The following is a 13,887-nucleotide window of genomic DNA, read 5'->3' on the forward strand; positions in this document are numbered from 1 at the left end:
TATATGACTGTAGTAAACCTGTCAAGAAATCAGTTAATTTTTTTGTTGTAAAAAATTGTGTTACAGTTGTTTTTAATTTTTAAATGTTTTCTGACTTTCAGTGAGTTTTCACCTATTTTCGTTTTCCAACACTGCACACTTTTCCTTTCAATTTTTGGGAAACACAACTTTTCACCCCTATCAATATTCTCCCACCTCTCGCTTTTCACTTTCCGCAATGCCATTTTCCGTTTGACAGTGAAGTTAGTTCTGCTCGTATTTATCGCGTGTAATTTGATTTTCGTGAAATTTTCCTCCGGAAATACAAAAGTGCAACAGTTCGCATAAATAAAATTACAGCTTAATGATAATAAGGAAAATTCAGAAAGTGTTTGATATTTATGAAAATATTTTCGTTGCCATTTTACTATGTAAATGAAAAATTTGTGTCAATCTAAACAGCAGCACATCTAACCTAAAAAGTCACACAACTAGTGGTTGTTGGTGGCTGAAACTGTGTCAATGGGCGATGTTCTCAGCCCCGTACCCTTAGCATTTTAAGGAGTGAATGAAAAACGAAGGAATGCCAAAATAGGGCAGATAATAGTATAGATGTACATATATGTATAATCATCGAACACCCGTAGCAAAACAAAAGTAAAAGTACCCGGCATTATTGTGGTACTCACTTCGGCGATCGTAATAACACAAAGTACTGTACAGAAGAAATTAGCAGATTGGTTACAAAAACAAAAATCATAAACACGAAATAAATTGAATTAGACGTTTGATATTAGTAAACCACGAGCTATCAGCGAATATTGTCGCGCGTGAAAGTTCTCAGTCTTATCGTGACACTCGAACCAAACGCAAGTGCTTAACAAATAGGCAGAAAAGTAGTTACTTCATGACAGTTTGAAACTATGCGCGCCGCAAACGACTTACAATCACCCACCAGCGAAATGGTGTTATTAACTCCAGTCAGTGAAACGGCGCCCAGTGTTACAACAGAAAATGCCACCGCAGCGGGGATGAGCAATGGCGGTGTTGGTGGACAACGTGAAGGATCCGCTGAATCGAATACCAGCGCTGTGCGTATGAAGAAACAGTTGGGATTACTTGAAGGTGTCGCTATCATATTGGGTATAATCTTTGGTTCGGGCATTTTTATATCGCCCAAAGGTGTGATACGCGAAGTAGAGGCGGTGGGCACTTCGCTTATTATTTGGGTGTTATGCGGTTTGTTGTCGATGATTGGCGCGCTTTGTTATGCCGAATTGGGCACGGCGATTCCCAAATCTGGTGGTGATTATGCGTATATTCTCGAAGCGTATGGCTCGCTACCCGCTTTTCTCTATCTATGGGATGCAATGATGATCTTTGTGTAAGTTTATTAAATATAGTACATACATATACATATACTTATGTATAACGTATTGCTGCAGTAAATTTAGCGCTTTAAATTGCTGGCGATGAGTTGAATAACGTTATTTAGATATTATTTATAGTTTGATTGTGGATTAGTGGTCAATTATCTTTTTCCATACTCATCGTGCAATTGCGTTGCATTGCTGTTAAATTAATTTCTTAGATTTTTTTCTCATATCTTAATTGTTGCATTGTAATAAATGCTATAAATCCGTTCAGCCTTAATTGATGGTCAGTTTTAAAAATAGATATGTTTTCGTATGTACATATGTATATACATGGTACATAACTATTTGTAGCTAACAATAAATCATTTGTATATTAAAAATTAGTAATTAATCGTTGTACGTAAATTTTAATGAATTTTTTTCATTAACATTAATTGGCTCTGTTAAGTGGCTCAACAAAACAAAAATTAACTAATAAAAATAGAATACCAAAGTGTACTGTTGCATTTAATTTTAAATAATGAATTAATTTGTTTGCCTTTTGCATTTGTTTGTCTGATATTTATGCTTTTGTAGTGAAAGGTTTCACTTCTTTGTTTATTTAAAGTAATCTCTAGCTCTTTGTATTGTCCATTAATATGTTTACTATGTGATAATTTATTTATCAATTTAAATTAAACAAATGCGCTTCTGTACAAAAAGATAACATTGTGGCGTTCTTGTTATCATAGCAACTGCTTTGCCTTGTATTGACGTCCATTCATATATACATATGTGTACATACATATATGAATGCCCAATGATATTTTGTGTAAATATGTGCAATTGAGGCTAAAGAAGTTTTGACTGAAATAATTGACACCGTAATGCACAGTGTTGGAAAAAATAATAAGAACATAACATTTATTCGAATCATTTATAACAACGCTTTGATTATATTCGTTCCAGCTTATTTCGGTTAATTGTTACCTAATGATTTTCAAAATTCAGCACCCGTTATATTGTAAAAATTCCTTTCATTGAAACAAAAAATCATGAATTTGGGGTGATGTGATTGTATGACCGGGAAAAAATAATAATTTAGTTATTTATCTGTTTCTTTCCAAAGAAAAATTGTCTAATGAGCAACGAAATTTTTTGGGAGTGAAGAGTTTATTTCCTCTTTGTTTGAAATTAACTATAATGAAAGAAGTAGAGATTTTTATTTTAAAGGGGCGCGGCAAATACTGTATGGAAAGTAAAAAGAAAACTATTATTTGAGAAAATCCGAAATAAAAACTTTTTTGTGCAAAAAAATGTAAATAAAAGGATTGAGTTAGCGCAGAGGCGCATGCTTCTCGAAAATTCGAATAATTTATGAAACGAAAGTAAATTTATTTGGCTCAGATTTCTAAACGATTAACTAGAAATGGGTAATTTAATTCCCAATTACGCGAAAAACTATTCAACATGTAGGCACATCAGCCACGTTATCGGGGTGCTTTTCGGCATATAGACTTGAGTTATTTTATTAAATAAAAGACTAAATTTGTGACACATATTACTTCAACATGCTTAATACCGTAATTTTGTCCTATGTGGACGATCACATGCCACTAAATTGAACGCAATAAATTTGACATTATGGCCGTTCAGACAACGGATCTCTATTCCATAAAACACAGGAACACTAAAAATGAAAAAAATAGGCACCAATTATGGAGATAACTACTCGAATATTAATTATAACATCAGTGAACGATAATATTTAAATAATTTAATTGTAAAGGGTGATCCATTTAGATATTCCCTGTTGTTTTTTAAGAAAAACACTGAAATTTATTTAACTGCACTTATTTACGTGCACGGTTTGTTCCGCACAAACTGACTGACGACCAAAAATTGCTCAGAATCCAACATTCGAAGGACGATTATTTCACCAAAAATCACATTTTAACCATTAACCACTCCCCGTATTTACCTGATATGGCACCGTGCGACTTCTTCCTTTTCGGAAAAATGCATTTGCCTATGAAAGGAAAGCGTTATGCAGACGTAGAGGCCATTCAAGAGGTTTGCACCGGCACACTGGCGGCCATATCGGTCAACGACATGCTTTTGGACCGTGCAAAATGCTGTATTGAAGCAGAAGGAGACTATTTTGAATAAAATAAATTGATTTTGCCGAAAAAACCATTTGTTCTGTTTTTTTTAAAGTCCTGTTTACTTTGGAACGCACCTTGTATTCTATGTTTTAAATAAAGGATTGAAACGTGTAACATATGCCCTTGTCCATATTATTTTTTCCAACACTGTATGAGTTTTACCATTACAAAAAATTTCATCAGATATTGATACATACAAAGGTACATGTTATCTATTTATATAATTGCAATTAATGCATTTGATTGATTACTGAGCTATGGTCAAATGGCTTCTATGTGCGACATTTTATCTTTATACCCTGAACAGGGGATATTAAGTTTGCCACGAAATTTGTAATACCCAGAAGGGAACACGGGAAACTTGACGAGTTGAGCCAGTTTAGCAATGTAGTATGTATGTCCGTCTGTCTAAACTAGTCCCTGAGTTTAAGAGATATCTCAATCTGAAATTTTCTATGCGTCTCCAAGAATTTGCTCATATACAAATTTCGTTGGAACAACTGATATCGGACCACTTTAGTCTGAACCGAAGCGTTTTCTATACTTCACTACTTATAATGCCAGTAAAGAGACAAAAAAGTCAGTTTGTTCAATATTTTATCGTTTGTTAAAATTTATACCAAACCATTTTATAGCAAATTTTTTATGGTTATTTGATTATTTATGAGCACGACGTCCATATATAGTCATAAATGTTACTGCTTGTTTATTTTGATATATTCTTTAATTAAAGATAACGATGGGGTCAAATAAATTATCGATAATATGAGCAATATTTTGACAAATGCATGTTAATGTGTGTTTAAATAAAGAACCGCTAGCTTCTAACTTGTAAAACCCAAGGATTAATGTATTAGTGTGGACACGCTCATTAAATGTGGGAAAATATGTTCGTAAATGGCGCTATTACAGACTAGCGTTTAGTAGAAGGTGCTAATTTTTTAAAACTGATTTATATATCCACACAGACATACAACGTAAATATCGTAATTGTTTGAACGAAAAGTTACAGTTTTCTAGATCAAAGTACTAATTTGTGCTAAATTCGTAAGAATGAATCATTTAAGTAGATATGTTTTTGTAATTCCATGTATAATGTAAATATTAAAGTTTTATACATATGCCTTGAACTAATTATGTACATAGGCATATATTTTCTATTAATTTTAGAATATTTCTTATAATTTAATTATTAAAAAGTAAATGAATTAATATTTGAATTAAACTTTTTTATTTTGTAATCTCGGAAATCTTAAATAAAAATAATTTTACTAAAAAATAAGTGATTATAAAATAAATAATCAAAATACCGGTTTGAAAAAGAAATAATTTTAAACCCAAAAAATAAAATAAATTTGTTTAGAATTTAAATTTTTTCGCCTTTGCTTATATGATACCACCATTTTGGTCATCATTTGAAAAGAAAAGCTTATTTTTTTTACTTAATTAAACTGTTTCACTTTGAAATACGTTAATCTTTCATTTAATTATTTATTTAGTTACTCAAGTCTATGCACATTAGTTCTTACAGACCATTAGAAAATTATGATTTAAATTATTAGGTCTACAACTTTGCTTCCGCCGTTTTCCAATAGATGTCTAAAATAATAAAATAATAATAAAATTTCAATTAAACAAAAAGATAATTATACTAAAAAACAGAATTAAGGTGTTAATGAAGGAAGCCCTAGAGTGAGCAAAATCAAGTAGTTGTAAGCTCACTCAGAGCACGCTTAAGAGGAGCATAATCCGCACATTTAGTTTTCTTCTTTTTACAATAAAATGGAGAAATAGATCTGAGACAACGCTGAGAAATATTGAAATTAATTTTTCCTAACAAATAGGGGCAGTCAGTACCTCTATTAATTACATTTAAAACAAATTAAAGGCAGAGAACGGACCGTCGATTTTCAAGTGATTTAAGGTGTAATAGCAATAAACGAGATGTATACGACGGTATTTGGTGAGATGATACCTCCCCTCACATACGTGATTTGAGAACATTTATCTAAATTCAGTAAAAGCTGCGATTTCGGGCATCAATCATATCTATCACTATGAATATCACATTGAAGTTTAATTACTTCTTCGGAGTTTTTGATTCTTGCGACAATTTTTGAGTCATCGGCATATAACAAAAATTTAGGAAAGAGAAACGACAGGAAATGTCGTTGATAAACAGTACAAAGAGCAGAGGATCTGAAACGCTTCCTTGTGGCACTCCCGAAGACGCAATGAAAGGATCGGATGACACCCCATCGACGATAACAAAATAACGTCTATTGTGCAAATATGACTTAATCCACTGTAAGAAGACACAGTAAAAGCCTAAAGAGAATCATTTTTTGATTAGAATATTATGTGAAACTTTATCAAAGGGTTTAGAGAAATCTGTGTAAACACAATGTACTCGAAATTAAGCGGAGAAGCCTAACATGTAATAATCACTAAAAACCGCTAAATTTGACACAGGAGAGCAACCAGAGGCAAGCCCATGCTGATTGACGTTAATTATTGTTTTAATAACTTATTTTTAAGAGAGCATCCAAAAATTTTGGAAATAGAGAGCTTAAAAATACCAACTTTAAGGATAGGTGTAATGAATGTTAATTTCCCGCCTGAAATAAAATTACCAGAAGACAGAGACTTATTGCAGAGAAGCTTCAGAGGATATATCAATTTTTAAGAGTACAGGATAATTTGTTATAAGTATCGCTTTCGATTCCAGCTCTTATTTTAAAAATATATTTTTTTATTAATTACTTCAATTTTTAAATTAAAAAATATTTGTCTTTGGGACTAAAAATTAAATTTCAATTTTAGATATCAAATTATTGGATTAAAAATTGAAAATTTGATTCCCAAAAACCGATAAAAATCTGAACTTAATTTTAATCAATAATATAATTTCTAATTAATAAATTAATAAATAGTATTTAAACATTTAAAATCTAATTTTCTATTCAAAAGTTTGAAATTTTAACAACAATTTCACGTCTGAATCTAATAATTAATAATAATTGAATAATTTAAGTAAGCTTTCAATTCCAAATCGCGCTATTAGAGTTTCCGTCTTTAAATTTAACATACATTCATATGATATTAATGTGTGTGTGTGCATTAGTTTGCGGTTTATTTGACAAGTGTCTGCTCAAGTGCTAATTATTCTCAATTAAATTAACTGATTTTGGCACAAGCTATATATACATATGTATGGATATAGTATTTTCTGCAACAAAAATATACTAAATATATAACTAATTTTCTCATATGAACCACTTGTATATGTACATATGTATGTGTGTCTAATGAGGTTAATAAGTGGAATGTATTGCTAATTGAACACAGTTATCGACCACAAAACTTTGAATAATCCCAAAAGTATGCTTTATTTTTGGTCACATGAATTACACATCTGCATGCATATTTACATTCATACATGCATATTATGTTAAATTAATTACCTTTTATGTGTTCAATAAATTTGTATAGTCCTACAACGAATGCCATTATGGGCCTCACCTTCGCCTCGTATGTGCTGCAGCCCTTTTTCGACAATGAGTGCAGCATACCGGAGGGTGCACTACAACTGCTGGCCGCTGTAACCATCTGCTTCCTGACCTACCTCAATTCGTGTTATATGAAAGTAACGACGAAAATGCAAAACGTAATTATGTTCACTAAAATAGCAGCTTTGGTGCTAATTATCATTGTGGGCGTGGTTTGGATGTGCATGGGTAAGTAAATGTGATCTTAATTTTCAATCGTATTTTATATATTTATCATTTTTTGTAATTAGGTCATGTGCAGAACTTCGATAAGCCCTTTGAAAACACACAGACCGATCCTGGTAAACTGTCGGTTGCCTTCTACTCGGGCATTTTCTCCTACGCCGGCTGGAACTACTTGAATTTCATGACAGAAGAACTGCGTGATCCATATAAAAATCTGCCGCGCGCTATCTACATTTCATTGCCGCTGGTAACGGCTATTTATGTGCTCGCTAATATGGCCTACTTGGCAGTGTTGGCGCCCGCGGAAATGATCGCCTCCGATGCAATAGCAGTGGTAGGTCTACTAAGAGTTTAGATTTACAAAAATAAATATAATAGTATTTAATACATGTAATGTACTTTAACAGTCCTTTGGCAACCGTGTGTTGGGTCTATGGTCCTTCATTATACCCATTATGGTGGCGATATCGGCTTTTGGTGGGCTGTCGGTGCATATAATGACTTCCTCGCGGATGTGTTTTGTGGGCGCGCGCAACGGTCACATGCCAGCTATCTTGTCCAACATAAGTGTGAAGCAATTTACGCCAGTGCCATCGCTGGTCTTTTTGGTAATTTAACTGTGCATAATTTGTACAAATTACTGGCTGTCTTGAAGTGCTGCTTAGTATAATCCAATTTAACGCGTTTATTCTAGTGTATTTTGTCCATTATAATGCTCGTCGTGAGCGATGTTTATGTGCTCATCACTTACAGCAGCATAGTGGAGTCGTTTTTCATAATGCTTTCGGTGTCGGCGGTGTTGTACTTCCGTTATACCCGCCCCGATATGGAACGTCCAATTAAGGTAATTTCAAATCTAGTCTATGCGAGTGGCAATCATTCAATTAATTGCTTTTTATGACTCTCCTCATTCATAAAATATATGTATGCACGTATGTATATTTGTAGGTTTCGCTTTGGATACCAGCTGTGTTTGTTGTGATATGTGCCTTTCTGGTGATCGTGCCCGTTTATGTAGCCCCCTATGAAGTTGGTATGGGTGTTCTGATAACGGTTGTAGGTGTGCCGTTCTACTACGTCGGTGTTGTGTGGAAGGATAAGCCAAAGATTTTACAGTCTGCAATTAGTATGTATTTTATGAGTACTCCATGTAATCTATATAATGCTTTATCTTTATTGTCATTTACAGACCAATTCACTTACGCGTGCCAAAAAATGTTTATGACAGCCAAAGAGGAGAAATATGAATGATTCCTATGTTAGATAAATACAATAATCTTCATTTCATTATCATTTGCTTATTTATTGCTATTTTCTGTTGTTGTTGTTTACTTTCCAAAGACTAATACTCACCGATTAACATTTTTGTATGTATGTAATTCTGTACATATGTATAGTTTAGGTAGGTATATAATTTACGATACATGATATAAAGTTGTAAAAGTAAACAAAGAAAAAATTAATGCCAACGATGTACCGTAAGCTTTTCGCAGTTTATATTTTATTATGACATTTTAAGCTTTTGCATTATTTGATTGTGTCACAAAAAACGTTTAACTTAAGAGGTAGAAAACCATTCTACAATACCTAACCTTAAATTTGCGCTATAAATGTGTTTCTCTTGTTCATAAAATCAGATAACATAACTGTCCTCCATTTTCTATTTCTTTCCTTTTTTCAAATAAGATCTTAAGATTATATATATTCAATTCGTTTGCAATTAATTTATGCTAAATTATAAAGTTCCGTCGAAATATATTAATTTAAGTTATGAATTGCTTTGTAAACACGTCTTCGGCGAAGTCCTCTCCAGCGATAAGTTAGTTGAAGGGCATTTACTATTAAAAAAATGTTTAGTAATCATTTACAAAAGATTGTATGTCTTTAGTAATGCATTTTGGTTAAAATACAATTACTTACATACAGGGTTGCAAATAATTTATTGAAAATATAATTGAATTAACATTTCGCGTCAACCGCAGGCATTTTAAACGATGACTACTTCTCATGGACTTGGTAACGGAACTCCAGCTGGTATCACAAAGGACTAAAAGTAACCTAACCTAACATTTGAATAATTTTTTTTTTATTTCTTAATACCGAAAGTCTCAATTAAATTAATTTTTTACCTTTTATTTCCAAAAAAAAAATTTAATTCCAAATACAAATATGTATAAGCAAATATTTTAATCACAAAAACTGGATAAAAAATTTATTTTTAGAAATGACGGATTAAAAAAAGGTTTATTATAAGCATATAACTAAGAACTAAAATAAGAAATTGCTTCAGAATTAAATTTTTTCGCTTTTCCGAACTTCTTGTTCTGCCAGTTTGACCTAGAACTCGAACAGAGCCATCAACTCCATTACTCTATTGAATTGGTCTGCAACCTTACACATTCAAACGACTTATATTTCGGAAATGTTTATGATGATTTTGGTATTAAAAATTAAATTTTAAATTTTCACGCTTAAATTATAAAGTAAATTTTCAAATTGTTGATCACAAACATTTGGGATTGAAAATTAGATATATTTAAGTTTCAAATATTAATTTTCGAAAATTGAAAAATCTAATCCACAATTTTTGAATTAAAAAATTTGCAACCCTGCTTAAATTATATATAAATAATAGTACAAATAAGTAGAAGTCAAGCCAAAAATTCACCAAAAAGAAACCAACTTGTTGTCATTCAAACAATTACAATTATAATAAAAAATTACTTTTAAGTTATAAATTATTAAAAATAGAACATTTTCAATTAACATTTCTTGGCATTTAGTTAATTAATTAATTTTTTAAAATAAATTTTATATTTCAAAAAACAAATTTTTACGGTCTTTCATTTTAAAGTTTTAATTTTCTTTTCTTTTGCGCCACTCGTACATATATAGTACTACACATGCCTTTTTAAAACACTTTATTTCGCTATAAGACCACCCTCAAATGCAATAAAAATGAGATGATAACGGAGACTACATTGATAGATATTAAGTTTATTGAGAACTATTTATGTATGCGAACTGTGTATGTATGTACGAATCCACATCTTTTGCTTAAGAATGCAGCGTAATGTGCTATACGGTCATAATATCATTCACTTTTAGCCAAAGAAAGTATAAGCTACTTCTAAGACCTGTGTTTGTATGTACATAAAAATCACGAACACACATTTGTATATACATATGTATGTATAAGTACACACATTAGTTAAACTTAACATATACTTTTGTATCATAAACTTCCGATTATAATATTGCTGTGAAATTAATAAAGAATAACTAATAATAATAAAATAATATTTGTTTAAATTCGGTGAATAAAGTCTATCCGCCTCATAATATGATCTCTCCAACGGAGTGGAGGTTTTCCTCTTCCTTTGCTGCCACCGGGGGGTAATAAATGAAACCTTCAATGCTGAATTGTTCGTTTCCATCGGTATATCTCGTACAGCTCATTGTTCCATCGACTGCAGTACTCGCCGTTTCTAATGCGCAATGTACCATAATAAATCTTCAGCAAAACCTTTCTCTCTAATATTCCTAAGGCCGACTCATCAGATGATGTCATTGTCCATGCCTCCGCACCATACTTGTATAGCAGGACGGTAATATTGAGGGACTTGTAGTGTTTGGTTTTTGTTTGTCGAGAGAGGACTTTTTTTCTTAATTGCCTACTTAGTCCAAAGAGTGATTCTGCGTTGGATTTCAAGGCCGAATATTATTGTTGGTGTTGATGCTGGTTCCAAGATAGACGAAATTATCTACGACATCAAAGTTATGACTGTTAACAGTGACGTGGGAGCCAATTCTCGAGTGCGACGACCGTTTGTTTAATGACAGGAGTTATTTCATCTTGCCCTCGTTCATTACTTGACCTATTTGCTTCGCTTTCTTATAAAGTCTGGAGACAACAGAACTAAAGGCGCCGTTGTTGAGGCCAATTATTTCAATATCATCGGCGTACGCCAGCAGTTGTACACTCTTATACAAAGATTGTACCTTCTCTGTTTAGCTTTGCAGCTCTTATTGTTTTCTCCAGCAATAGATGAAGATCTCTTGCCTGAAATCTCATTTGGTATCGAAAAGCTCGGAGAGGTCCTTCCCGATCCTGACGGAGCTTTTTGTGTTGCTCAACGTCAGTTTACACGGCCGTATTTAATTTGCGGGGATACCAAATTCAGACATAGCGGCATAGCGGCAGCTATAAATTCGACGAAGAGGGGGTGTGTGTTGATCCTCTTTTCACGGGTCTTTTCCAAGATTTGGCGCATGGTGAATTCTTGGTCAGTTGTGGATTTGCCAGGCCAAAAGGCACATTGATAAGGTCCAATCTGTTTGTTGATAGAGTCAGTCTTCAGTCTTTCACACAATACGCTCGATAAGACCTTGTATGCCGTACTAAAGAGGCTTATTCCTCGGTAATTTATGCAGATTTTGAGGTCTCCCTTTTTGTGTCTTGGGCAAAACAAACTTAAATACCAATCGTCGGGAATGCTTTCGTCCGACTCCCGCCGCTTTGTTGTTCTTCAGACGGGTAATTGCTAATCGGACCTCTTCATGGTCGGGCAATGGAACGTCTGCTCCATCGTGATCGATTGGGGAATCGGGTTCGCCTTCTCCTGGCGTTGTAATTTTACTGCCACTCAGTAGGCTGGAGAAGTTTTCCCCCCATAATTTTAGTATGATTTGGGCATTGGTTACTAGTTAACCTATGGGGGTTCTACAAGAGTATGCTGCGGTCTTGAAACCTTCGGTTAGTCGTTGCATCTTTTCATAGAATTTTCGATCATCATCCCTGTCTGAAAGGTTTCTAAGCTTTTCATTCTCACGCATTTAGGCATTTCTCCCTTTTTTTGTCTGCAAATGCGTATCGCTACCCTCTTCAGCTCTCGGTATTTATCCCATCCCGCACGTGCTGTGGTCGATTGTAAGCTGCTTGAGCCATATGTAAATGAATCGTTTCTGGCCCCTCCCAAGTGAATGGCGATCACAGAACTTTCCTCAGTTGGGTGAACTTCTACACATGACTCCATCCTCCACTTTTATAAATAATATACAAATATAAATATATTATTCTTTTTTAAATAGATTTTGTAAATTAAAAGCAGGTTTTAAGCATGAATTAAATTTGTAGTGAGGAATTTCTACCGCAGTATAGACGAGACAAATTTTGCAGGTATATATTAACATATTTTAATTTTTAAGTGATAGCGAAAAAACTAGATTATTTATTAAGGAATTTCTAGTTGAACTTAGAAACCTGATGCTGAACACTTAGTACTTATTTATTCATCCATATTCATGTGCTCTAGGAAATATTTTAAAACATATTTTTACACATATCAAGTTTGATGACCGAAAATAAGTATTATGCTTACATATGCGCATATAACTCCGAAGTATTTAATCGACAATGACAATAAATAGATATAAATATATTTCCTTAATAAATGATGTAAATCTGATTATTACCTTCAAATTAGATATTAATGGAAAAATCTGATTGGAATTACTTTGAAGGTGACAAAATAAATATTGACGAATGATTAAAGATTTTGCGTTTTATTTAAAATTGCGGTAATTTACTTTTTTGTCATAATATACATATATGTATGTATATATAGTATACGAAGTATTTAAAAAAAATAACGGAAATTTTAAAATTTGGCTGGTTTGGAGAATCTAATTGTCTATTTCTTATTACTATGTTGATATATTATACTTCAGGAAGAATCTTACTATATATAATCTAAAAAGTGATATATGTCAAGTAGACGTGGTTGTAGTTCAATTTAGCTTATTTTAAAACTGTGACATAAGATTTCAATAGTAAAGTACCGAATTTCGTTGAAATTAGTCAAGTAGTTCCTGAGATATAAGATTTCACGAATATTGTATGGTGTCGAGATGGTGTCAAAAAGATTTGTTAAAATTTGGTTGAAGGAATAATCATCATTTTTGTTAAAAAGTGACCTGGGAATATTTCTACGTCATGATCCAGGTAGAGGTACTTGTTTTTTGACAGATCACGCGTGATTCGTGTGAAGCTGTAATGTTATTTTTGTTCAGTAATGTTTGGCATTTCATCACAGAAGGACTTACGCCTGAACAACGTTTACAAATCGTTTAATTTTATTACAAAAATTCACGTTAAGTAAGGAATGTGTTTCGCACGCTGCGCTCAACTTATGGTCAACATAATCGGCCTAATGATCATACTATTTGAAACACCATCGCCCATCTTGGGGCTCAGCATTCATTATTTGATAATATGTATTCGATCGAATAGACCACGTCTAGCATACAGTGAAGAAAATATAACTGCCGTAGCTAAGAGTGTACACAAAGGCCGTGGAGAGTCGATTCGGCGCCGTTCGCAGCAACTCGGACTGACGTCTGAAACGACTTGGCGCATTTTACTTCGAGATCTTAAATTGAAAGCGTACAAAACAGAGCTTGTGCAATAACTGAAGTCGCTCGAACTTCCTAAGCGACATTGCTTCGCTCTATGTGCTCTTGAAAAATTCCAAGAAGATGCGAGCCAAATTTTGTTCAGCGATGAGGCCTATTTCTGGCTTAATGGGTATATAACTAAGCATAATTGCTACATTTGGCGATTGGTTTCAACAGACGGCGCCACTTCCCACACAT

General features: G+C 33.2%; 1 protein-coding gene across 1 annotated transcript; it reads left to right on the forward strand.

Annotated features, from left to right (window-relative positions):
• Nucleotides 1–125: 125 nt before the first annotated feature.
• LOC126751271 (Y+L amino acid transporter 2) lies at nucleotides 126–10,063 on the forward strand. Its single transcript, XM_050461399.1, has 7 exons — nucleotides 126–1,363; nucleotides 6,992–7,236; nucleotides 7,299–7,567; nucleotides 7,641–7,841; nucleotides 7,928–8,077; nucleotides 8,182–8,359; nucleotides 8,423–10,063. The coding sequence occupies exons 1-7, from the start codon at nucleotides 903–905 to the stop codon at nucleotides 8,482–8,484; spliced, it is 1,566 nt and encodes a 521-aa protein (XP_050317356.1). The 5' UTR covers nucleotides 126–902; the 3' UTR covers nucleotides 8,485–10,063.
• The last annotated feature ends 3,824 nt before the right edge of the window (nucleotides 10,064–13,887 follow it).

Source organism: Bactrocera neohumeralis, chromosome 2 (genome assembly GCF_024586455.1).
Source record: "Bactrocera neohumeralis isolate Rockhampton chromosome 2, APGP_CSIRO_Bneo_wtdbg2-racon-allhic-juicebox.fasta_v2, whole genome shotgun sequence".
Taxonomy (NCBI): domain Eukaryota; kingdom Metazoa; phylum Arthropoda; class Insecta; order Diptera; family Tephritidae; genus Bactrocera; species Bactrocera neohumeralis.

Bases quoted from the DNA above. Each gene is read 5' to 3' on its own strand.
- LOC126751271 (XM_050461399.1), top strand. From the start codon at position 903: ATGCGCGCCGCAAACGACTTACAATCACCCACCAGCGAAATGGTGTTA. The intron at 7,568-7,640 runs GTAGGTCTACTA...GTACTTTAACAG, and splicing joins CCTCCGATGCAATAGCAGTG to TCCTTTGGCAACCGTGTGTT. The intron at 7,842-7,927 runs GTAATTTAACTG...CGTTTATTCTAG, and splicing joins TGCCATCGCTGGTCTTTTTG to TGTATTTTGTCCATTATAAT.